Source organism: Salmo trutta, chromosome 5 (genome assembly GCF_901001165.1).
Source record: "Salmo trutta chromosome 5, fSalTru1.1, whole genome shotgun sequence".
Taxonomy (NCBI): Eukaryota; Metazoa; Chordata; class Actinopteri; order Salmoniformes; family Salmonidae; genus Salmo; species Salmo trutta.
Window position 1 is genome coordinate 43,468,299 of NC_042961.1, and position 26,785 is coordinate 43,495,083.

Genomic DNA, 26,785 nt, shown 5'->3' on the forward strand with positions numbered 1-26,785 from the left:
AACACAGCATAATGCCGCCGCCACCACCACCATGCATCACCGTAGGGATGGTGGCAGGTTTCCTCCAGACTTGATGCTTGGCATTCAGGCCAAAGAGTTTCATTTTGGTTTAATCAGACCAGAGAATATTGTTTCTCATGGTCTGAGTGTCTTTACGTGCCTTTTGGCAAACTCGAAGCGGGCTCTCATGTGCCTTTCCTGAGGAGTGACTTCCCTCTGGTCACTCTACCATAAAGACCTGATTGGTGGAGTGCTGCAGAGATGTTTGTCCTTCTGGAAGATCCTCCCATCTCCACAGAGGAACTCTGGAGCTCTGTCAGAGTGACCATCGGGTTCTTGATCACCTCTCTGACCAAGGCCCTTCTCCCCTGATTGATTAGTTTGGCCGGGTGGCCAGCTCTATGAAGAGTCTTGGTGGTTCCAAACTTCTTCCATTAAAGAATGATGGAGGCCACTGTGTTCTTGGGGACCTTCAATGCTGCAGAAATGTTTTGGTACCCTTCCCCAGATCTGTGCCTCGACACAATCCGGTCTCGAAGCTCAATTCCTTCGACCTCATGGCTTGGTTTTTGCTCTGACATGCATTGTTAACTGTGGGACCTTATATTGACAGGTGTGTGCCTTTCCAAATCATGTACAATCAATTGAATTTACCACAGGTGGATTCCAATCAAGGTGTAGAAACATTGGAAGGATGATCAATGGAAACAGGATGCACCTGAGCTCGATTTTGAGTCTCATTGCAAAGGGTCTGAATACTTGTAAATAAGGTATCTGTTTTTTTATTTGTAATAAATTAGCAAAAATGTCTAAAAACCTGTTTTCGCTTTGTCATTATGGAGTACTGTGTGATTTTTTTTTTTTCCAATCCATTTTAGAATAAGGCTGTAACGTAACAAAATGTGGGGGGGGAAAAATCTACTTCTGAATCCTTCCCGAATGCACTGTAAATTACAGAGTGAAAAGAAGGAAGCCTAAAGAGAATACAAATATTCCAAAACATGCATGCTGTTTGCAATAAGGCACTAAAGTAATACTGCAAAAAATGTGGCAAAGAAAATCACTTTTTGTTCTCTATACAAAGCATTATGTTCGGGGCAAATCTAACACAATACTTTACTGAGTACCAATCTTCATATTTTCAAGCATGGTGGTGGCTGCATCATGTTATGAGTATCCTTGTCATCGGCAGGATTAGGGCGTTTTTTATGATAAAAATACATGGAATAGAGCTAACCATAGGCAAAGTCCTAAAGGAAAACCTGGTTCAGTCTGTTTTCCAACAGATACTGGGAGACAAATCCACCTTTCAGCAGGACAATAACCTAAATCACAAGGCCAATTACAGTTGAAATCAGAAGTTTACATACACTTAGGTTGGAGTCATTAAAACTCATTTTTCAACCACTCCACAAATTTCTTGTTAACAAACTATAGTTTTGGCAAGTCCGTTAGGACATGAACTTTGTGCATGACAAGTAATCTTTCCAACAATTGTTTAGACAGATTAATTCACAATTCCAGTGGGTCAGAAGTTTACATACACTAAGTTGACTGTGCCTTCAAACAGCTTGGAAATTCCCTAAAATGTTATGGCTTTAGAAGCTTCTGATAGGCTAATTGACATCATTTGTGTCAATTGGAGGTGTACCTGTGGATGCATTTCAAGGCCTACCTTCAAACTCAGTGCCTCTTTGCTTGACATCATGGGAACATCAAAAGAAATCAGCCAAGACCTTAGAATTGTTTTTTAGTCCTCCACAAGTCTGGTTCATCCTTGGGAGCAATTTCCAAACACCTGAAGGTTACCACGTTCATCTGTACAAACAATAGTATGCAAGTATAAACACAAAGGGACCACGCAGTCGTCACACCGCTCAGGAAGAAGACGCGTTCTGTCTCCTAGAGATTAATGTACTTTGGTGCGAAAAGTGCAAATCAATCCCAGAACAACAGCAAAGGACCTTGTGAAGATGCTTGAGGAAACAGGTACAAAAGTATCTATATCCACAGTAAAATGAGTCCTATATCGAAATAACCTGAAAGGCCGCTCAGCAAGGAAGAAGCCACTGCTCCAAAACCGCCATAAAAAAGCCAGACTACGGTTTGCAACTGCACATGGGGACAAAGATCTTATTTTTTGGAGAAATGTCCTCTGGTCTGATGAAACAAAAATAGAACTGTTTGGCCATAATGACCATCGTTATGTTTCGAGAAAAGAGGGGAGACTTGCAAGCCGAAGAACACCATCCCAACCGTGAAGCACGGGGGTTGCAGCATCATGTTGTGGGGGTGCTTTGCTGCAGGAGGGACTGGTGCACTTCACAAAATAGATTGTATCATCAGGGAGGAAAATGATGTGGATATATTGAAGCAACATCTCAAGACATCAGTCAGGAAGTTAAAGCCTGGTCGCAAATGGGTCTTCCAAATGGACAATGACCCCAAGCATACTTCCAAAGTTGTGGCAAAATGGCTTAAGGACAACAAAGTCAAGGTATTAGAGTGGCCATCACAAAGCCCTGACCTCAATCCTATAGAAAATTTGTGGGCAGAACTGAAAAAGCGTGTGCGAGCAAGGAGGCCTACAAACCTGACTCAGTTACACCAGCTCTGTCAGGAGGAATGGGCCAAAATTCACCCAACTTATTGTGGGAGGCTTGTGGAAGGCTAACCGCAACGTTTGACCCAAGTTAAACAATTTAAAGGCAATGCTACCAAATACTAATTGAGTGTATGTGAACATCTGATCCACTGGGAATGTGATGAAATAAATACAATTATATTTTTCTGGCTTTTCACATTAAGGATCACCACTTAAAATAAAGTGGTGATCCTAACTGACCTAAGACAGGGACTTTTTACAGGATAAAATGTCAGGAATTGTGAAAAACTAAGTTTAATTGTATTTGGCTAAGGTGTACGTAAACTTCTGACTTCAACTGTATATACACTGGAGTTACTTACCAAGACGATATTGAATGTTCCTGAGTGGCCTAGTTACAGTTTTGACTTAAATCAGCTTGAAAATCTATGGAAAGACTTAAAAATGGCTGTCGAGCAATGATTACAACCAACCTGATAGAGCTTGAAGAATTATTTTAAGAATAATAGGCAAATACTTTACAATCCAGGTTTGCAAAGCTCTTAAAGACTCACAGCTGTACTTGCTGCCAAAGGTGATTCTAACATGTATTGACTCAGGGGTTTGAATACATATCGAAATAAAAATATATTAGTGTCTTATTTTCCATTAAGAAAAAGTAATACATTTTCTTCCACTTTGACTGATTATTTGTGTCGATTGTTGACAAATAATGACAATTAAATCCATTTTAATCTCACTTTGTAACAACAAAATGTGGAAAAAGTCAAGGGGTGTGAATACTTTCTGAAGACACCGTAGATGTTTCTCAAATTTTCTTGAAATCAATGGCGACCATTATTTGAGCTGAAGAAAGAGAAAATATACTCCGACTTCGGAATGAAATGTTGCCTATTCACATCTCATATGTTGCCTGGCTGCAATATTTTATCTTGCTACGTTAATAAATACACACAGTGTTAATTTTGGCATGGTTACCTGCCTACAATACCCCACTGTAGTGTGCGTAGGTCCTAAGCCCATAGTAAATCAATAGAGATAACTGGCTAGCTACTACTGTTAGCTAGCCAGATAGCCACAAAGAATTGTTAGCTAGCTACCCACAAAGAATTTACATCTACCTTGGATCACATTGGTTTTAGGTCATTTTTGCTTGTTATACTATCTGGTTATCTATATTATTACGATTCACATATAGCAAGCTGATAGTTATGAAGTAAAACGTTTGCTTTGTGTACATCTTGTTTCGTCTCTTGCCATTGTCCTGCCTAGAAAAAGCAAGGTTCAGTGAATGGGTAAGTCCAAAGTAAGTCAATAGGACTTACTGGCTAGCTAGCAAGCCATGAAGAATTGACATTTACCTTGCATAACATTCGTTTTAGATCATTTTTGCCTGTTTACTAGCTAGATGGATAGTTAGATTACGATTCACATATATCTAGCTGATAATTATGAAGTAAAACTTTTGCTTTGTGTATATCTTGTTTCATCTCTATTGTTTCCATTGTCCTGGCTGGAAGAAGGTTCAGTGAATGGGGAGACGCAGCATGAAATAATACAGTATGGGGAGTGCGATTGCTTCTCAAATCAAATGTTCTCCACATTCATCCTCACAAGAAAGTACTCAAGAGAACGTATGCATATTGAGAAACACCCTGTATGTCGCGAGGTTAAAAATGAAAAACAAATGTAGGCCTATTTTTTAGCAAGTTTTTGCATTTACAATTTGATTTCATGTGGCATGAACAAAAACACACATTCTCAGTCAAAAACTTAAGTCAGAACACAGCCTCTCTATTCTCTCATGTGTTTTCAGGTCCTCTGATCGGAAAAATTTCTTTCCACAATGAGAGCAATGGTATTTCTTTTCCTCCTCCTCCTGTGGTTTTGTATGTATTCTTTCATGCCCTTTCAGGTTCCCTAACCGGGTAAATCTATTTCCACACTGAGAACATTGGAAAGGCTTTTCTCCTGTGTGTGTCCTCTCATGCTCCTTCAGACTCCCTATCCGGTTAAAACCCTTTCCACACTGGGAACATTGGAAAGGCCTTTCTCCTGTGTGTGTTCTCTCATGCCCCTTCAGGCTCCTTAAACGGGTAAAACTCTTTCCACACTGGGAGCATGGGAAAGGGCTTTCTCCTGTGTGTATTCTCTCATGCTCCTTCAGGCTCCCTAACTGGGTAAAACCCTTTCCACACTGGGAACATGGGAAAGGCTTTTCTCCTGTGTGTGTCCTTTGATGTGATGTCAGGTGTAGTAATCGGGTAAAACGCTTTCCACACTCGGAGCAGTGGTGAGGCTTCTCTCCCGTGTGTATTCTCTTATGGTCCTTTAGGCTCCCTAACCACCTAAAACTCTTTCCACAGTGGATACAGTGGTAAGGTGTATCTCCTGTGTGTATTCTCCTATGCATTTTCAGGCCCCTTAACTGAGTAAAACTCTTTCCACACTGGGAACAGTGGTGTCGTCTCGCTTGTTTGGACGTCTCTGCATCTGGTTCCCCTGAAGAACTCTTCCCGCTGTCAGAGGGAGAGTCTGGTCTCTCTTCTGCAAAAGACAAACAGAGTATTTAGTTAAACAGAGACCTGAATGAAACCCACACATGGTAAAACTGTCTTCCTATGAGGTTTAATCCAGAACTAGGTCCCTCAATCACCTGAAGTCAGTTTTCATAACATTTCATCAATTATAAAAACTTGATGGCCATAATAATAATAATGTAGAACTTCAAATTTAATCTTGCTCTCACGGAAAGTTGTGTTTTTAGATTGCCTAATAAATTGTTTGCAGTGCTATGTTGCAGACTGTATAGTGTATACCAAGACCTGTTATTACAGTCTGGTTTATTAGGTTCGTTTTCAGGCTGAGCAGAGCACTAAAATAATAGATATTGTGGACAACAGTATTTAGCTAAATCAATATCATTGGATGCATTTGATGGGTTGGTATTATTTGTGGAACGTTCCAACGGGAATCTGTTCCCAAAACTTCGTAAATAACAAGGTTGCCAACAAACAAAGCATACAAAGTTGTATAGCGGCAGAATAAGATACCGGGTAAGGAGAGTGGAATTTAATTTAAGTTTTCACTCACAACCATTATTTTTCCCGAAAAATGTCTGTCCTCGCTCTGGACAAACATTAATAATAAGCTACGTGGTGATTTTATTTTTATTCAGCAGCTAGTTAGCTAGGTGAATTGATCATGCTACTCTGTATGCGTTGTTTATTGGCATTCTTGTACTTCAGAAGTTTTTAGAACAGATTTCTGTTGGAACGTTCCACAAATTATACCCACCCGCATTTGATTCATCCATTTTGTTGGTGGCCCACTATTTGATGGTATATACATCTTACAGTGTAGCTTTAACAATACAGTACAGAACAACATACTCAAGTGTAGCCTATAACGTCAGTAGAATGCTGCTATAAAAAACACACGTTAGTTCAACAATTGGTGCCCCTGTTTTTAATATAGTACTTACCGGTGTTGATCAGATCTCCAGTCTCATCCTCCTCTTTCAATGTGACAGTGATCTCCCCCTCCTCCTTCACTCCAAAAACGGTATCCTGTTCCTTCTCTTTCTCCTCTTCGTTCACAGTAACATCCTCCTCCTCTTTCACTCTGAACTCTCCTTCCTCTTCTTTCACTGTAATTTCTTTATTTTCTTTTTTCACTGGAACATCCTCCTCCTCCTCTTTTACGACAATGTCCAGCCCCAGAGCTTCTTTCTCCGTCCAGCAGACCCCCTCTTCTTTAGCAGATGGAGAGTATTTTAGTAAACTCATGCTCAGAGAGGTTGGCTAGTTAGTTAGCCTGAGCGACTAGCCTGTTAGGCGGTTTTAGCTACCCAGCTAGGTATAGCAACGTAAATATGAAATGAAAGGGGGTAACTAGCTAACTTTATACTGTACAACGACGGAGGTGTTTTTAAAACAGTGGCTAATATAGAACGAAATGATCTAAAGACCTCCAATGCTTCGGCTATGTTGGCTAGCAAGCTACCGTGGTGGCAGACTAGCTGTTGTTGAAGAAGGGTCCGGTTAACTAGATTGTACGTCACACTGGTAGCTTCGTCTGAAAGAAGCATATCGCCTTCTGCCGACTGGAGTTGGTACTGCTGACTGGATTAGGTAACGCAGTTGAGGGAAACGTTTTATTTTTCTTTAATTTCATTAAATAATAGATTACCTCAGTATGAGTCATAATACCCATAGAACCTAGCGGTCAAACAGGAAAATGGTTCCAATCGTTTTTCCACCGTTCATATGGGATTTTAGAAACACTTAAAATAAGGGCTGTGTTTCATGTACGCTTACCCTGGCGGAAGTTTTGATAACCGTGTACATTTTTCTAGGACAAGGTGATTTATAAAAATATGCTGCAGTATTTACCCCACCAAAATAAAATTGTAATTAGCTGCTAATGTGGCTATAATAAAGAACTACAAATGCCATAAGGATCTGGCCGAGACCGCCGAATCGAGGCAAAGGTAAAAATCTTGGGATGAACTAACTAAATGTAGTAATTAATAAATTGCCTACATTTCTTTAAATGGACAATTCTGAACTGTCTTGTGCAAGTTTTAAATTAGCACAATACCTGTTAGCAAAGGTGTCTGCTAGAGATGACATGCAGGAGCTTGCAGGGATTTGTAGTTTGCATGATGTCTACTTTAACGATAATTAGCGTTTTCGAATCTGAGAGTAAATAGAGCCGAAAATATTGATCAAAGTCACCTTGTCTGAGAGAGATTTAAATGGTTATCAAAGCGTCACGCCAGCGTAAGCCTACACAAAAGAGTGTTTCTAAAATCCCCTATGGAACAAATGAATGGTGGAAAAACGATTGGAACAATTTCCCTGTTTGACCGCTAGGTTTTAAGGGTATTATGACACCTCCACGGTGGGGCTCTATAAAGGTAGCCAGTCATGGCTTGAAGGGCTGTTGTTGTTGAAGAAGCGCCCCGTCAACTATACTGAACAAAAATATAAATGCAACATGTAAAGTGTTGGTCCCATGTTTCAGGAGCCGAAATAAAAGATCCCCGAAATGTTTCGCACACACAAAAAGCTTATTTCTCTAAAATGTTGTGCACAAATTTGTTTACATCCCTGTTAAGTCTTTATTGAAGACTCATCTCTTCAGTAGGTCATATGAGTGAGTGTAGTCTGGCCCAGGGGTGTGAAGGTGAACAGAAAGGCACTGGAGCGGCGAACCGCCCTTGCTGTCTCTGCCTGGCCGGTTCCCCTCTCTCCACTGGAATTTGCTGCCTCTAACCCTATTACGGGGGCTGAGCCACTGGCTTACTGGTGCTCTTCCATGCCGTCCCTAGGAGGGGTGCGTCACTTGAGTGGGTTGAGTCACTGACGTGATTTTCCTGTCCGGGTTGGCGCCGCCTTCGGGTTCGTGCCGTGGGGGAGATCTTCGTGGGCTATATTCGGCCTTGTCTCAGTGCAGTAAGTTGGTGGTTTGAAGATATCCCTCTAGTGTTTGGCAAAGTGGGGCTGTGCTTTGGCAAAGTGGGTGGGCTTATAACCTGCCTGGTTGGCCCAGTCTGGGGGTATTGTCGGACAGGGCCATTGTCTCCTGACCCCTCCCGTCTCAGCCTCCAGAATTTATGCAGCAATAGTTCATGTGTCGGGGGGCTACGATCAGTCTGTTATATCTGGATTATTTCTCCTGACTTATCCGGTGTCCTGTGTGAATTTAAGTATGCTCCCTCTAACTCTCTCTCTCTCTCTTTCCCTCTTCTCTCGGGGGACCTGAGCCCTAGGACAATGCCTCAGGACTACCTGGCCTGATGACTCCTTGCTGTCCCCAGTACACCTGGTCGTGCTGCTGCTCCAGTTTCAACTGTTCTGCCTGCGGCGATGGAACCCTGAGCTGTTCACCGGACGTGATACCTTGTCCCAGACCTGCTGTTTTTGACTCTCTCTCTCTACCTGTCTCTAACTCTGACTGATCAGCTATGAAAAGCCAACTGACATTTACTCCTTAGGTGCTGACCTGTTGCACCCTCTACAACCACTGTGATTATTATTATTTGACCCTGCTGGTCATCTATGAACGTTTGAACATCTTGGCCATGTACTGTTATAATCTCCACCCGGCACAGCCAGAAGAGGACTGGCCACCCCACAGAGCCTGGTTCCTCTCTAGGTTTCTTCCTAGGTTCCTTTCTAGGGAGTTTTCCCTAGCCACCGTGCTTCTACATCTGCATTGCTTGCTGTTTGGGGTTTTAGGCTGGGTTTCTGTATAGCACTTTGTGACATCGGCTGATGTAAAAAGGGCTTCATAAATACATTTGATTGATTGCTAGGTAGCATTTCTCCTTTGCCAAGATAATCCATCAATCTGACAGGTGTGGAATATCAAGAAGCTGATTAAACCGCATGATCATTACACAGGTGCACCTTGTGATGGGGATAATAAACGGCCACTCTAAAATGTGCAGTTTCTTCACACTCAACACAATACCAAAGATGTTTCAAGTTGAGGGAGCATGCAATTGGCATGCTGAATGCAGGAATGTCCACCAGAGCTGTTGCCAGAGAATTGATGTTCATTTCTCTACCATAAGCCGCCTCCAACAATAGCTACGCCCCTGCCCAGTCATGTGAAATCCATAGATTAGGGCCTAATTTATTTTAATTGACTGATTTCCTTATATGAATTGTAACTCAGTAAAATCATTAACATTTTTGGATGTTGCATTTATATTTTTGTTCAGTATATATACAGTTGAAGTCAGAAGTTTACATACACCTTAGCCAAATACATTTAAACTCAGTTTTTCACAATTCCTAAAATTGAATCCTAGTAAAAATTCCCTGTTTTAGGTCAGTTAGGATCACCACTTTATTTTCTGAATGTGAAATGTCAGAATAATAGTAGAGAGAATGATTTATTTCAGCTTTTATTTCTTCCATCACATTCCCAGTGGATCAGATGTTCACATACACTCAATTAGTATTTGGTAGCATTGCCTTTAAATTGTTTAACTTGGGTCAAATATTGCGGGTAGCCTTCCACAAGCCTCCCACAATAAGATGGGTGAATTTTTGGCCCATTCCTCTTGACAGAGCTGGTGTAACTGAGTCAGGGTTGTAGGCCTCCTTGCTCGCACATGCTTTTTCAGTTCTGCCCACACATTTTCTATAGGTTTGAGGTCAGGGCTTTGTGATGGCCACTCCAATACCTTGACTTTGTTGTCCTTAAGCCATTTTGCAACAACTTTGGAAGTATTCTTGGGGTCATTGTCCATTTGGAAGACCCATTTGCGACCAAGCATCAACTTCCTGACTGATGTCTTGAGATGTTGCTTCAATATATCCACATCATTTTCCATCCTCATGATGCCATCTATTTTGTGAAATGCACCAGTCCCTCCTGCAGCAAAGCATCCCCACAACATGATGATGCCACCCCTGCGCTTCACGTTTGGGATGGTGTTCTTCATCTTGCAAGCATCCCCTTTTTCCTCCAAACATAACGATGGTCATTATGGCCAAACAGTTCTATTTTTGTTTCATCAGACCAGAGGACATTTCTTCAAAATGTACGATCTCTGTCCCCATGTGCAGTTGCAAACCGTTGTCTGTTTTTTTTATGGCAGTTTTGGAGCAGTGACTTCTTCCTTGCTGAGCAGCCTATCAAGTTATGTCGATAAAGGACTTGTTTTACTGTGGATATAGATACTTTTGTACCTGTTTCCTCCAGCATCTTCATCAGGTCCTTTGCTGTTGTTCTGGCATTGATTTGCACTTTCCGCACCAAAGTACATTCATCTCTAGGAGACAGAACGCGTCTCCTTCCTGAGCGGTATGACGGCTGCGTGGTCCCATGGTGTTTATACTTGCGTACTATTGTTTGTACAGATGAACGTGGTACCTTCAGGCGTTAGGAAACTGCCCCAATGGATGAACCAGACTTGTGGAAGTGTACAATTTTATTTCTGAGGTCTTGGCTGATTTCTTTTGATTTTCCCATGATGTCAAGCAAAGAGGCACTGGGTTTGAAGGTAGGCCTTGTAATACATCCACAGGTACACCTCCAATTGACTCAAATGATGTCAATTAGCCTATCAGAAGCTTCTAAAGTGATGACATCATTTTCTGGGATTTGTCCAAGCTGTTTAAAGGCACAGGCAACAGTGTATTGTGGCAGACCAGGGGTTGGGTCAAAACGTTTACACAGATCAGACACGGACAGAGTAGGATTATCTCAGTTTCAAAGGTGTTTATTAAAATAATAGCCCAAAAGAAAAGGTCTCCCCCAAGAGACCCTCTCCAGGATACCGTCTTCTGGGCTCCGGGTCTTGCTGTATCCTGTGGGGATCAAAAACTGAACTCCCTCCTGTTACCGTCCCCAACTATACAGGAGTCCTTTCCTCCCCCAGTCTATCCCCCCATGTGCTGCCCTTTTGGCAGCTTTATGGGACTTGTACAGCTGGTGAGCAATCAGCCCTTGATTACTCACCAATCAGCCCCAATTTGTCCTGGCCGGAGAGCCCGTCGAGACCTGGCACGTCCAGCAGATGGAGCCATCGCCTCGTGATGTATACTCCGTCTGTCACCAGGCCTCGACGAGTCTCCCCCTGGTGGCTGACCTGCTGTACCCCACAGTATGTAAACTTCTGACCCACTGGAATTGTGATTCAATGAATTATAAGTGAAATAATCGGTCTGTAAGCAATTGTTGGAAAAATTACTTGTGTCATGCACAAAGTAGATGTCCTAACCCACTTGCCAAAACTATAGTTCGTTAACAAGAAATTTGTGGAGTGGTTGAAAAATGATTTTTAATGACTCCAACCTAAGGTGTATGTAAACTTCTGACTTCAACTGTATATAAACACACATGCCTGCTGACTGGAGTAGGAAAGGAGCACGTTTTTATTTTTTACAAACATTTAGGGTTGTGGGTTCGATTTCCACAGGGGACCTATTGTAAATCGCTCTGGAAAAGAGTGTCTGCTAAATGACTAAAATGTAAATGTTTTTATTTATTTTTTCATTTTTCAATATTAAATGGTGAAGTACAAAGAGAAGCATGTGTTGATTGATTAGTAATAATTTTAAACAAACTTTACATCAACTACTGCATTTAAGGCAATGTCTTATTCATTATTCAGATAAACAGATATATAAATATGCAACTAGGTCTCTAATGCTCCTACATGTAACACCATTCAAAAGTTTGGGCACACCTACTCATTCAAAGGTTTTTCTTTATTTTTTACTATTTTCCACATTGTAGAACAATAGTGAAGACATCAAAACTATGAAATAACACATTTGGAATCATGTAGTAACCAAAAAAGTATTAAACAAATTTTTGATTCTTCAAAGTAGCCACCCTTTGCCTTGATGACATTCTCTCAACCAGCTTCATGAGGTAGTCACCTGGAATGCATTTCAATGAACAGGTGTGCCTTGTTAAAAGTTAATTTGTGCAATTTTTTTCCTTCTTAATGCGTTTGAGACAATCAGTTGTGTTGTGACAAGGTAGGGTTGGTATACAGAAGATAGCTCTACTTGGTAAAAGACCAAGTCCGTATTATGGCAAGAACAGCTCAAATAAGCAAAGAGAAACAACAGTTCATAATTACTTTAAAACATGAAGGTCATTCAATCCGGAAAATTTCAAGAAGTTTGAATGTTACTTCATGTGCAGTCGCAAAACACATCAAGCGCTATGAGGAAACTGGCTCACATGTGGACCACCACAGGAAAGTAAGACCCAGAGTTACCTCTGATGCAGAGGATAAGTTCATTAGAGTTACTAGCCTCAGAAATTGCAGCCCAAATAAATGCTTCAGAGTTCAAGTAACAGACACATCTCAAAATCAACTGTTCAGAGGAGACTGAGTGAATCACGCCTTCATGGTCGAATTGCTGCAAAGAAACCACACTAAAGGACACCAATAAGAAGAGACATGCGTTGGCCAAAAAACACAAGCAATGGAAATCTGTCCTTTGGTCTGATGAGTCCAAATTTGAGATACAATGTAGAAAATAGTACAAATAAAGAAAAACTCGAATGAGTAGGTGTGTCCAATCAAATTAATTTAGCTATATCCAAATCATATATCAAATCACATTCAAGACATTTCAAGGTTGGAATCAAGAAATGCAAAATTCTATTCATCTACAGTGCCCTCAGAAAGTATTCATACCCCTTGACTTATTTCACATTTTTTGTTTTGTTACAGCCTGAATTCAAAATGGTTGAAATAAAAAAAATTCTCACCCATCAACACACAATACCCCATAATGATAAAGTGAAAACATGTTTAGAATTTTTTGCAAATGTATTAAAAATGAAACACAGAATATCTCCTTTACATTAGTATTCACACATGAGCCAATACTGCGTAAAAGCACCTTTGGCAGTGATTACAGCTGTGTCTTTCTGGGTACGTTTTTAAGAGCTTTCCACAACTGAATTGTGCAACTTTTGCCCACTATTCTTTTCACAATTCTTCAAGCTCTGTCAAATTGGTTGTTGATCATTGCTAGACAACCATTTTCAGGTCTTGCCATAGATTTTCAAGCAGATTCAACACTAACTTTGCCACTCAGAAACATTCACTGCATTCTTGGTAAGCAACTCCAGATTTGGCCCTGTGTTTTAGGTTATTGTCTTGCTGAAAGGTGAATTCATCTCTCAGTGTCTGGTGAAAAGCAGACTGAAACAGATTTTTCTGTAGGATTTTTTCTGTGCTTAGCTCCATTCTATTTCTTTTTTATCCACAAAACTCCCCAGTCTTTAACAGTTACAAGCATTCCCATAACATGATGCAGCCACTACAATGCTTGAAAATATGGAGAGTGGTACTCACTAATGTTTTTTATTGGACTTGCCCCAAACATAACACTTTGTATTCAGGACAAAAAGTAAATTGATTTGCAAAATGTTTTGCTGTGTTATTTTAGTGCCTTGATACAAACAGGATGCATGTTTTGGAATATTTGTCTTCTTCCTTTTCACTCTGTCATTTAGATTAGTATTGTGGAGTAACTACAACGTTGTTGATCCATCCTCAGTTTTCTCCTATCACAGCCATTAAACTCTAACTGTTTAAAGTCACCATTGGCCCAATCCCGGAGCGGTTTCCTTTCTCTCCGGCAACTGAGTTAGGAAGGACGCATGTATCTTTGTAGTGGCTGGGTGTATTGATACACCATCCAAAGTGTAATTAATAACTTCACCATGCTCAAAGGGATATTCAATGTCTGCTGTCTTTTTTTGTTGTTGTTACCAATAAATAGGTGCCCTCCTTTGCAAGGCATTGGGATACCTCCCTGGTCATTGTGATTGAATCTGTGTTTGAAATTCACTGCTCGACTCAGGGACCTTACAGATAATTGTATGTGTGGGGTAGAGAGATGAGGAAGTCATTCAAAAATCATGTTAAACATTATTGTACACAGAGCGAGTCCATGGAAAAGCTGAATTATTTAGGCTTGCCATAACAAAGGGGTTGAATACTAATTGACAAGACATTTCAGCTTTTCATTTGTAAATCATTTCAATAAATTCTAAAAACATAAATCCGCTTTGACATTATGGGGTATTGTGTGTATGCCAGTGACACAAAATCGGAATAAAATGTGGAAATATTCAAGGAGTGTGAATCATTTCTTAAGGCACTATATTGTTAGGTTTTAATTATTAAAGTAAGAACTCAACGGACACTATGAAAGCTTAAACCAAGTTAATTCATCCCAAAGGGTCAAACAGCTCTACAGATGACGACATATTCACACAAGCACCGATATGTAACCCTTTCTCCTATGCCGAGTCTCCTCCTACACATCTGAACAGCCAATACATCTCTGTTGCTAGACAGAACCTTAGTGATATCTGTTCTTCCTCACTTCATCTGACCTGACCTCTGCCCCAAAGTGCTCACTCCTCCCCAACTCACAGCTGTCATGGCGACTGGTACCAGACTGTGTCTCTTCTCCTCCCAGAGGATTCCTCCCATAGGATCCCTGATGGATAACAAAAACACATCCTGACATAATGTAAACGTTATACATTATCCTCTCTTCCTCAGTGACATGAATAAGTATATTTCATATTATCAGAACCCTGTCATTCTATAGTCTTTCCCTGTGGCCGTATTAACCCCTCTCACGTCTGTGAAGTGAGCGGAGTTATTTTCCACTCTTAAAGCATATTGCTCTATTTCATCCACTACCCCGCAATTGCCGTTGTGATCACAGGTTTCAAACCTGCCATCAAAGCTGAAATACAAATTCTATCAATGTACTCACGTACCCAGTCTTTCTGTAGCTGAGTACATCTACTAATTCCGGGTTTATAGGTTTGTATTTTTTGTTGAGATAATGCTGACATGAAAACACTGGTATATTCAGCTTTTGATTCAGGTTTTATGTCATTGTGCCAAGTCATAATTGCCTCCCTGAATTTTCTATCAGATTGGAATTTTCCATCAGCCGGGAAATGCTGACCAATCTTATCCAGTTTGCTAATTTTTTCCCATACTCAATCCCATTTTGTAGAATGCTTGTGCGCTTCTTTCAGCGCCTCCATGGCTTTATTAAAATCCTCTAGCTCTGCATTACAGGGAGAATCGGGGCCGTCTGTTGCCATTTCAATAGTTACTTCATTTACACAATTTCATTTCATGTGGCATGAACAAAAACACAAATTCCCAGTCAAAAACATAAGTCAGAACACAGCCTCTCTATTCTCTCATGTGATTCCAGGTCCTCTGACTGGGAAAATGTCTTTCCGCAATGAGAGCAGTGGTATGTCTTCTCCTCCTGTGTATGTATTCTTTCATGCTTATTCAGATGCCTTAACCGGTTAAATACCTTTCCACACATGGAGCAGTGGTAGGTCTTATCACCTCCCGTGTGTGTCCTGTCATGCTTATTGAGGGCCCCTAACTGGGTAAAACTCTGACCACACAGGGAACATTGGTAGGGCTTTTCTCGTGTGTGTGTCTTCTCATGCTTTTTCAGACTACCTAACCACCTAAAACTCTTTTCACACTGGGAGCAGTGGTAGGGCTTTTCTCCTGTGTGTATTCTCTCATGCGTTTTCAAGCTCCCTAACTGGGTAAAACTCTTTCCACACTGGGAGCAGTGGTGTCGTCCTGCAGGTTTGGACGTCTTTGGGTCTGGTTCACTTGAAGGACTCTTCTCGCTGTCAGAGGGAGAGTCAAGTCTCTCTCCTGCCAAAGACAGAGTATTTAGTTCAACAGAGACCTGAATAAAAACCCCACGTGATAAGTGTCTTCCTACGAGTTTTCTTCCGGACTAGATCCCTCAACCTGAGGCCAGTCTTCACAACATTTCATAATTAAAAATATTTAAAAAACAAATGAAGAGCTCCAAATCAAATCTTGCTCTAATGGATTGTCATGTCAAACTATTTCAGTCAATGTTACAGGTTGCATTTGATCGATTGTTAACAATGTTTTGTTGGTGGCCCACTATCTCTAAAGTAATAATAGGAATTACAATATTTTCAAAATGATCGTTTTTGTGTTCAGCCAAGCCTTTCCTTCGAAATGGCTATCCATGTTTTGACCTAAGACTTACCAACTCACAGACTTCAGCTAATATGTTCAGTCTCCACAAAAAAGCTTGTCCATTTCATGTAACATCCATAACGCTAAATTGGGAATCCATGTAACATCCATAAGAGGGAATCCATCTTTGAATTAGATTGGAAGGGGTGGGGGTAGCATCAAAAAGTGGATTTAATACTTTCTTGGGCATTACTTGGCGATGCAAACAATGATAAACTGTCTAGAGATTATGGATACCATCCAACACAGGACACTTACTGCTAAAACAAGTAGCGTACCGCAACGGGTTCGGGTGATATCGATATCTCACAAGCTGTCACTATGGAATGACCTAAGACGGGACACTACTGTTAAAATTACAGTACTTACTGTTATTAACTGTATACACGGTGGCGAGCTTTGAAGGGCTACCCCTAAGGGTGAGATATTTAAGTTGTAATTTCGCACAAAACAATCCATTGTTAACATTTGTTGGTGGCCGACTTCAATGGTATACACATTTTACAGTGTAACTTTCTTTCCGACATTAAAAAACTGCATAATCAAAAAGGCCCCTTTAAAACCATGCATTGGTTCAACAACAGTGTGACCTGGCCTCTTTTAGAATCCAAGAGTGGAAGACTTGTATTGGCTCCTGTCATTAATACTCAGCCTTTCCGAACCATCCCATTACATGTCAGAATGTTAAATATTCTTCATTTTTAAATTAATTTACCTGTTGTCCACTGATTTTGTCCTTATATCTGATGTAATCTTAGACAAAATATAGACAGGGAAGTGTTAACCCGAGTTTCAGTACGCTGGTCTGTATTTAGGTTGTGTTTCCGGTTTAGTATTTTTTAATACTGATGCAATTCGCACACAACAAACACTTGCACAATATGTAAACAATGGCGGCGCTTAACCACAGACACAGAGCTAAATTTGTCCCACGCAATCAGCTGGCAAGTTTCACAAGCATTTCCAGCTGATTGTGAGGGAACTTGCCTTGGTCAACAACATTCAAGGTTCAATTCAGCTATTGTTTACATATTGTGCATCACATGCAATGCGTCAACGGATTGAAAATACACGTGACAGAACCTACCGACACCGCAAAAAGTCAGCTAAATAATACTTTCCTGTGGATATTTTACCTCCACTTCCCACAGTCAAATGCACCAACAGCACAGACAACGGTAAAGTGTTAACACAGAACATTTAGACATATTTGGTGTTAATGTCATTATATTCAACATTCTGGCTTGTAGATACTTTTTTTTTAGGTCGACTTCTTTCAAACTGAATATACATGGTAACAGTCTGACGTTAAGACAATTTGTGCCCCTCTTGTTAATTAAGATAATAACATTACTCACCGTTGTTAATCTGATCTCCAGTCTCTTCCTCTTTCAATGTTACAGTTATCTCCTCCTTCACTCCAAAAACGCCACCCTCCACTTTTTCTTCCCCCTCTTCTTTCACAGTGACGACGTCCTCCTCTTTCACTCTGAACTCTTCCTTCACTGGAGCTCCTTCACCTTTCCTTGCAACAGCCTCACCCTCTACCTCTTTTTTTACTGTGACAGCCTCCTCTTCCTCCTCCTCTTTTACGACAATGTTCAGCCAAAGACCCTCTTTCTCCGTCCAGCAGACTTCCTCTTCTTTAGCAGGGCAGTAGCTTAATGAGCTCATGGTCGGATGTTAGCTAGCTAGTTAGCACATTATTATCATCAGCTAGGCTGTTTTAGCTATCCAGCTAACCACTAGCAACGTAAATATGAAATGTAAATGGTAAACTAGCTTGACGACCGAAGTGTGTTCAAAACACAGTGGCTAATATACACCGAAGTCTAAAGAGCTTGAATCTTTCGACTATGTTGGCTAGCAAGCTACCGTGGTGGCTCACTAACTGTTGTTAAAGAACCTCTTCTTCTTTGAGGTTTAACGGCGGTTGGTTTCCAATATATGTTGCATTACCGCCACCTACTGGAGTAAAACTCCCTTATACATTGCTTGTACCATCTAACACTACACTCACAAAAAAATAATAACAACTCTACTCCACTATTTCAATATATTTAGTCCTACCTCATGCCAACAACCTGAAAGGATGAGACACGACCACTTAACACACCCTGTAACTCTTCTGATGTCAAGTCTCGCACACCCAAATACCTCAATGCAGCTACCACCACAACCTCAATTTTCTATGACTTATGTTCCATCCCTGCAGTACAGTTGATAACCATTGCTATAAATGCAAGAAATCCAATCTTACTGAAACATATATCCCCTATTGGCCTATCCCTCTGTACTGGTACAGATCAACTACTCACACCACTCCTCTCAGGATCCCTCCCCCTTGACCCATCTTCCTCTACTTTCTTCACTGCCTCAGGACATGACAATTTCTGCACTATTCTAACCCTGGAAACCTCAACCTGCCTCTCTCGCATAGGACGTTTCTGATCCCTAGCCCCATGGGCACCCCGCGAATAAACACATACCACTACTTTCCCCAATGCTACACATTCCTTTGTCTCATGCCATTCTGCACACTTCTCACACCAAGGAACCTCCCTCCTATACACTGCTGCCACATGCCCATAAGCTTGACAAAGTAATAAAGTAATGTATTCGGCACAAAAGCTCGTACAGGATAACTTATATATCCTAACATCACTTTGTCGGGAAAAGACAACATCAAAACTCAAAAGAACAATGACACTTCTGTTTCACCATTCACTTTCCCACCATTTTTAACCGACAACCTCACAGTCTTCATCCCTCTCTCAGACCTCCTCTGCCTCTCGTTTTCCCTCCATTCCTCCTCTGTATTCCAAGTATACATCTCCTTTTGATAATACTGCACTTCTCCAGACACATCTTGTTCTTCCTTTCTCAAGGGATGCCATTTAACCGGCTGTCACAATCTCCGTATAATCAGCACGAACCCCTCGGGATGTAGTGCTCAACAGTGCATCCCACTTATAAAGCAGCTGCTTCGTCTTGATGTTCTTCTTTATCAGAAGCTACCGTCACGTTTTTCAATTTCAAACAAGCGCGGTCTTCCAGCCACCATCCCCGTGTAAACATCTAACTAGATCCCCCCTCCCTGCCATCAAGGGTGTCTTAAAGGGAGTTGGGATATGCAAAAGAGAAATTATAATAAATTCAGACAAACAAAGAGAAGCATGTGTTGATTGATTAAATCAAATCATCAAATCAAATCACATTTTATTAGTCACATGCGCCGAATACAACAGGTGTAGATCTTACCGTGAAATGCTTACTTACAAGCCCCTAACCAACAATGCAGTTTAAAAATTATAAATAAGAATCTGAAATAAAAGTAACAAGTAGTTAAAGAGCAGCAGATAAATAACAATAGCGAGACTATATACAGGGGGTACCGGTACAGAGTCAATGTGTGGGGGCACAGGTTAGTCGATGTAATTGAGGTAATATGTACATGTAGGTAGAGTTATTAAAGTGGCTATGCATAGATAATAACAGAGTAGCAGTGGCGTAAAAGGGGGGGCAATGCAAATGCTCTGGGTAGCCATTTGATTGTTCAGGAGTCTTATGGCTTGAGGGTAGAAGCTGTTTAGAAGCCTCTTGGACCTAAACTTGAAGCTCCTGTACTGCTTAACCGTGCAGTAGCAGAGAACAGTCTATGACTAGGGTGGCTGGGGTCTTTGACAATTTATAGGGCCTTCCTCTGACACCGCCTGGTATAGAGGTCCTGGATGGCAGGAAGCTTGGGTTAGGGATGTACTGGGCTGTACGCTCTACCTTCTATAGTGGCTTGTGGTCGGAGGCAGAGCCGTTGCCTTACCAGGCAGTGATGCAACCCGTCAGAATGCTCTCGATGGTGCAGCTGTAGGACCTTTTGAGGATCTGAGTACAAATCTGTTCAGTCTCCTGAGGGGGAATAGGTTTTGTCGTGCGCTCTTCACGACTGTCTTGGTGTGAATGGACCATATTAGTTTGTTGGTGATGTGGACACCAAGGAACTTGAAGCTCTCAACCTGCAACACTACAGCCCTATCGAGGAGAATGGGGGTGTGCTCTGTCCTCCTTTTCCTGTAGTCCACAATCAACTCCTTTGTCTTGATCACGTTGAGGGAGAGGTTGTTGTCCTGACACCACACGGCCAGGTCTCTGACCTCCTCCCTATAGGCTGTCTCGTCGTTGTCTGTGATCAGGCCTACCACTGTTGTGTCATCAGCAAACTTAATGATGGTGTTGGAGTCGTGCCTGGCCGTGCAGTCATGAGTGAACAGGGAGTACAGGAAGGGACTGAGCACGCATCCCTGAGGGGCCCTTGTGTTGAGGATCAGCGTGGCGGATGTGTTGTTACCTTCCCTTACCACCTGGGGGCGGCACGTCAGAAAGTCCAGGATCCAGTTGCAGAGGGAGGTGTTTAGTCCCAGGGTCCTTAGCTTATTGATGAGCTTTGAGGTCACTATGGTGTTGAACGCTGAGCTGTAGTCAATTAATAGCATTCTCACATAGGTGTTCCTTTTGTCCAGGTGGGAAAGGGCAGTGTGGAGTGCAATAGAGATTGCATCATTTGTGGATCTGTTGGTGCGGTACGCAAATTGGAGTGGGTCTAGGGTTTCTGGGATAATGGTGTTGATGTGAGCCATTACCAGCCTTTCAAAGAACTTCATGGCTACAGATGTGAGTGCTACGTGTCGGTAGTCATTTAGGCAGGTTACCTTATTGTTCATGGGCACAGGGACTATGGTGGTCTGCTTGAAACATGTTGGTATTACAGACTCGGACAGGGAGAGGTTGAAAATGTCAGTGAAGACACTTGCCAGTTGATCAGCGCATGCTCGCAGTACACGTCATGGTAATCCGTCTGGCCCTGCGGCCTTGTGAATGTTGACCTGTTTAAAGGTCTTACTCACATCGGCTGCGGAGAGTGTGATCACACAGTCATCCAGAACAGCTGGTGCTCTCATGCATGTTTCAGTGTTATTTTCCTCGAAGCGAGCATGGAAGTGATTTAGCTCATCTGGTAGGCTTGTGTCACTGGGCAGCTCTCGGCTGTGCTTCCCTTTGTAGTCTGTAATGGTTTGCAAGCCCTGCCACATCCGGCGAGTGTCGGAGCCGGTGTAGTACGATTCAATCTTAGTCCTGTATTGACGCTTTGCCTGTTTGATGGTTTGTCGGACGGCATATCAGGATGTTCTATAAGCTTCCGGGTTAGAGTCCCGCTACTTGAAAGCGGCAGCTCTAGCCTTTAGCTCAGTGCGAATGTTGCCTGTAATCCATGGCTTCTGGTTGGGGTATGTACGTATAGTCACTGTAGGGACGACGTCATTGATGCACTTGTTGATGAAGCCAATGACTGATGTGGTGTACTCCTCAATGCCATAGGAAGAATCCCGGAACATATTCCAGTCTGTGCTAGCAAAACAGTCGTTTAGCTAAGATTCTGCTTAATTTTTCCCCTCCGGTTGTACATTTAACATGCTGATAGAAATTTGGTAAAACAGATTTAAGTCCCTGGCCACTAGGAGTGCCGCCTCTGGATGAGCGTTTTCCTGTTTGCTTATGGCGGAATACAGCTCATTGAGTGCTTTCTTAGTGCCAGTAGACAGCTACGAAAAATACAGATGAAAACTCTCTAGGTAGATGGTGCGGTCTACAGCTTATCATGAGATACTCTGCCTCAGGCGAGCAAAACCTCAAGACTTCCTTAAATATTGTGCACCAGCTGTTGTTTACATATATGCATAGTCTGCCACCCCTTGTCTTACCAGACGCCGCTGTTCTATCCTGCCGATACAGCGTATAACCAGCCAGATGTATGTTGATAATGTCGTCGTTCAGCCACGACTCCGTGAAGCTTAAGATATGACAGTTTTTAATGTGTCGTTGGTAGTTTAATCTTCCGCATAGGTCGTTGAGTTTATTTTCCAATGATTGCACGTTAGCTAGTAGAACGGAAGGCAGGGGGGGTTATTCAATTGCCTACGAATTCTCAGAAGGCAGCCCGACCTCCATCCTCTTTTTCTCCGTCTTCTCTTCATGCAAATGACAGGGATTTGGGCCTGTTCCCGGGAAAGCAGTATGTCCTTCACGTCGGGCTTGTCGGACTCGTTAAAGAAAAAAAAAGCTTCTGCCAGTTCGTGGTGAGTAATCGCTGTTAAGATGTCCAGAAGTTATTTTTGGTCATAAGACGGTAGAAGCAACATTATGTACAAAATAAGTAAAAAAATAAGTTACAAACAACGCAAATAAACGAACATAAAAACACAAACGGTTAGGAGCACATAAAACGTCAGCCATCTTCTCCGGCGCCATCTTCATTATTGCAATCAATTAGTGCAATCAAACAAGCACATAGGTTTATACTGCATCAATGTGGTGTAACAATATGTAGATGTATCTAATGGACATCCATCCACTAATGGTCTTCCACATTTTATTTCTATTCAGACTAAAATAAGTTCCATTATTAAATCATTTTTACAATCAGCACGTTTTTTTTGTCTGACATGGTGGAATAATACTGATTGGAATCTCCCTGGGGTACTGAATGCTTTCAAGTCATTTTATTTAGCCTTTATTTTAACAGGAAGTCATGTTGACACCTCTTTTACAGAAGAGTCCTGTATAACACATCAGTACATTTACACTTTTAGCAGATGTTCTTATCCAGAGCAACCAGGTTTAAGTGTCTTACTCAAGGGCACATAGATTTTCCCCCTAGTCGGCTTGGGGATTCAAACCTTTCAATTACTGGCCCAACGCTCTTAACCGCAAGGCTACCTGCCAACAATGGACACCAACATACACATCAATTTACAGAACAATATACACATCACTACACCAAAGGCAAAACAGAGATACAAAACACAATCATAGAAAACAAACACATTCTTTAGTAAAAAGGTCCTCAATAGCCATCTAAATTGCCAGAGCTTAAGTCTGAATTCCCAGAGCTTAACCGAGGCACCACATCATCCAATTTTAGAGTTTTGGAGGTTATTCCACAAGTAAGGTGACAAAAAAAAACATTTACCTAACTCAGTGGAGATCAAAGTGCTCGACAGAGTTAGCCATCCCTGAGACCAGGTCTGATATAGCTCGTACATCTGTAGGTAAACAAGGAAATAAGATATGTGCAAAAGGGCTTTATAAACAAAAAAAGTGCAATGCAGCAATCTATGAGACTTCAAAGAAGGTCAAGGCTGCCTTGGATGGTGCCGTCATTGATTGTGTCCCCGCTTATAAATACCTGGACATCAAAGCTTTCTTTCAAAAATCATGTTGATGAGCTAGTTAAGAAATGAATCATTAAAATGGGCTTATTTTATAGGAATAGGTCATGCCTTTCGTTAAATAGCAGAAAACAAATAATTCGGTCAACATTAAATTCTGCTTTAGACTATCTTCTACAGTAAATGCAGCTGCCATTGTATTGAAGCCATTGGACACAGTTGATCATAGCGCACTACGCTTTATTACGGGCGACAGGTTCAGTACACATCACTGCATTCTGTATCAGAAAGTACACTAAAAGAAAACATTCCTGCAGTATCCTTTAGCAGTTCTTCAAATTGAAACTTTGGGGGAACCCCCATAAGTTCTTTGAAGAACCCTTTAAAAAGGTTCTACAAAGAACCCCTTTTAATGGATCCTCGAAGACCCTTTTGAAGAACCTTTTGGGGTTATTTTTTTAACTACCCACCTTCCCTATTATTATTATTATTAAAATGGATAATACTACGCATAACAACAATAACACAATATTTTAGTTCTCAGTGTTTTATGATTTTAGTGGCAAAGCAGAATAAAAAAAATCTAAATATGAGGTATACTCCCAGCAGAGCCCCAAGTCCAATGGGTATATCCTCTGGCGTGTTGATGTTCATATGTTGATGTTCTCCTTATCAAGATATTCTCATGACATTCAGTACATATTCTTACCTCTTTGTTGATTGATATCCATTGAATTGTGTCCATTTTATGTTTTTGAAAGATTTGCACAAATATGAAAAGATAGATGGTATCATCATAAAACAATATTAATGTAGATCATACAAGGGACAAACCATACCTTAATAAATTGAGGACATTTTTACCTGCTGTCCTTTCAAATTCAAATCCAAATGTTTCAGTTGGGCATTTAGTTGGTGGGGGTTCTTGCAGGAACCTAAGGAGGTTCCTCGATGAACCCCACCTCCTATGGGGTTCTTGGAAGAACCTTTTTGGGGCCATTTTCAGTACCAAGAACCCTAAAGTTCTTCAAAGAACTGAGGATCTTAGAAGAACCCTTGTTGAATAAATAAATCAGATACACATTTTTAAATGATTTGGAAAATAACATATACTTGATTTAACCCGCATTAAGTACCAATATCAGTACTTAATACTATATTGGTACTTAATGCTTCTGGCACCAACAGAGATGGCCACCTCGCTTTGCATTTAGGAAACAGTATTATTTAAGCAGTATTTTTTTTTTATGTATTACACTGTTACCCCAGGAAATCTTAAGTCTTATTACATACAGCCGGGAGGAACTATTGGATATAAGAGCAACGTCAACTTACCAACATTATGACCAGGAATACGACTTTCCCGAAGCGGATCCTCTGTTTGGTCTACCACCCAGGACAATGGATCGGATCCCAGCAGGCGACCCAAAACAATGGCGCCGCAGAAGGGGCAGACGGAGCGGTCTTCTGGTCAGGCTCCGTAGACGGGCACATCGCCCACCGCTCCCGAGCATACTACTCGCCAATGTCCAGTCTCTTGACAACAAGGTAGACGAAATTCGAGCAAGGGTTGCCTTCCAGAGAGACATCAGAGATTGTAACATTCTCTGTTTCACGGAAACGTGGCTCACTCCGGATACGTTATCAGAGTCGGTACAGCAACCTGGTTTCTTCACGCATCGTGCCGACAGAAACAAACATCTCTCTGGTATGAAGAAGGGCGGTGTGATCATAACAACATACAGGAACTCAAAGTCCTTTTCTTCACCTGACCTAGAATTCCTTACAATCAAAGGCCGACCGCATTATCTACCAAGAGAACTCTCTTCGATTATGATCACAGTCGTGTATATCCTCCCCAAGCAGACACCTCGACGGCCCTAAAAGAACTTCATTGGACTCTATGTAAACTGGAAACCACATATCCTGAGGGTGCATTTATTGTAGCTGGGAATTTAACAAGGCTAATCTGAAAACAAGGCTCCCTTAATTTGATCAGCATATCGAATGCACGACCCGGGCTGGCAAAATTCTGGATTATTGTTACTCTAACATCAGCGACGCATACAAAGACCTCCCTCGCCCTCATTTCAGCAAATCTGACCACGACTCCATTTTGTTTCTCCCTGCCTATAGACAGAAACTATAACAGGAAACGCCCGTGCTCAGGTCTGTTCAACACTGGTCCGACCAATCTGATTCCATGCTTCAAGATTTATTCGATCACGTGGACTGGGATATGTTCCGGATAGCGTCGAACAACAACATTGATGTATACGCTGATTCGGTGAGCGAGTTTATTAGCAAGTGCATCAGTAATGTTGTACCCACGGCGACTATTAAAACCTTCCCCAACCAGAAACCGAGGATTGATGCAGCATTCGCTCAAAACTGAAAGTGCGAACCACTGCTTTTATCAGGGGAAGGCGACCGGAAACATGACCGAATACAAACAGTGTAGCTATTCCCTCCGCAAGGCAATCAAACAAGCTAAGCGTCAGTATAGAGACAAAGTAGAGTCGCAATTCAACGGCTCAGACAAGAGAGGTATGTGGCAGGGTCTACAGTCAATCACGGACTACAAAAAGAAAACCGCGGACCCCGATGTCTTGCTCCCAGACAGACTAAACAACTTCTTTGCTCGCTTTGAGGACAATACAGTGCCACCGACATGGCCATGTACCAAAACCTGCGGGCTCTCCTTCACTGCAGCCAATGTGAGTAAAACATTTAAACGTGTTAACCCGCGCAAGGCTGCCGGCCTAGACGGCATCCCTAGCCGCGTCCTCAGAGCATGCGCAGACCAGCTGGCGGGTGTGTTTACTGACATATTCAATCAAACCTTATCCCAGTCTGCTGTTCCCACATGCTTCAAGAGGGCCACCATTGTTCCTGTTCCCAAGAAAGCTAAGGTAACTGAGCTAAACGACTATCGTAGCTCCACCCTACCTGACACCCTTGACCCACTCCAATTTGCTTACCGCCCCAATAGGTCCACAGACGACACAATCACACTGCACACTGCCCTAACCCATCTGGACAAGAGGAATACCTATGTAAGAATGCTGTTCATCGACTACAGCTCAGCATTTAACACCATAGTACCCTCCAAACTCGTCATTAAGCTCGAGACCCCGGGTCTCGACCCCGCCCTGTGCAACTGGGTCCTGGACTTCCTGACGGGCCGCCCCCAGGTGGTGAGGGTAGGAAACAACATCTCCACCCCGCTGATCCTCAACACTGGGGCCCCACAAGGGTGCGTTCTCAGCCCTCTCCTGTACACCCATGACTGCGTGGCCATGCACGCCTCCAACTCAATCATCAAGTTTGCAGACGACACTACAGTGGTAGGCTTGATTACCAACAACGACAAGACGGCCTACA

At 42.0% G+C, this 26,785-nt stretch overlaps 1 protein-coding gene and 1 pseudogene across 1 annotated transcript; both read right to left on the minus strand.

The window, feature by feature from the left end:
* Nucleotides 1-4,772: 4,772 nt before the first annotated feature.
* Nucleotides 4,773-6,825, minus strand: LOC115194237 (zinc finger and SCAN domain-containing protein 2 pseudogene; annotated as a pseudogene).
* Nucleotides 6,826-14,949: 8,124 nt separating this feature from the next.
* LOC115194236 (zinc finger protein 397-like) lies at nt 14,950-18,115 on the minus strand. The gene is made up of 2 exons (XM_029753753.1): nt 17,537-18,115; nt 14,950-15,818 (listed from the first exon to the last, which is right to left on the minus strand). The coding sequence occupies exons 1-2, from the start codon at nt 17,850-17,852 to the stop codon at nt 15,298-15,300; spliced, it is 837 nt and encodes a 278-aa protein (XP_029609613.1). The 5' UTR covers nt 17,853-18,115; the 3' UTR covers nt 14,950-15,297.
* Nucleotides 18,116-26,785: the final 8,670 nt, after the last annotated feature.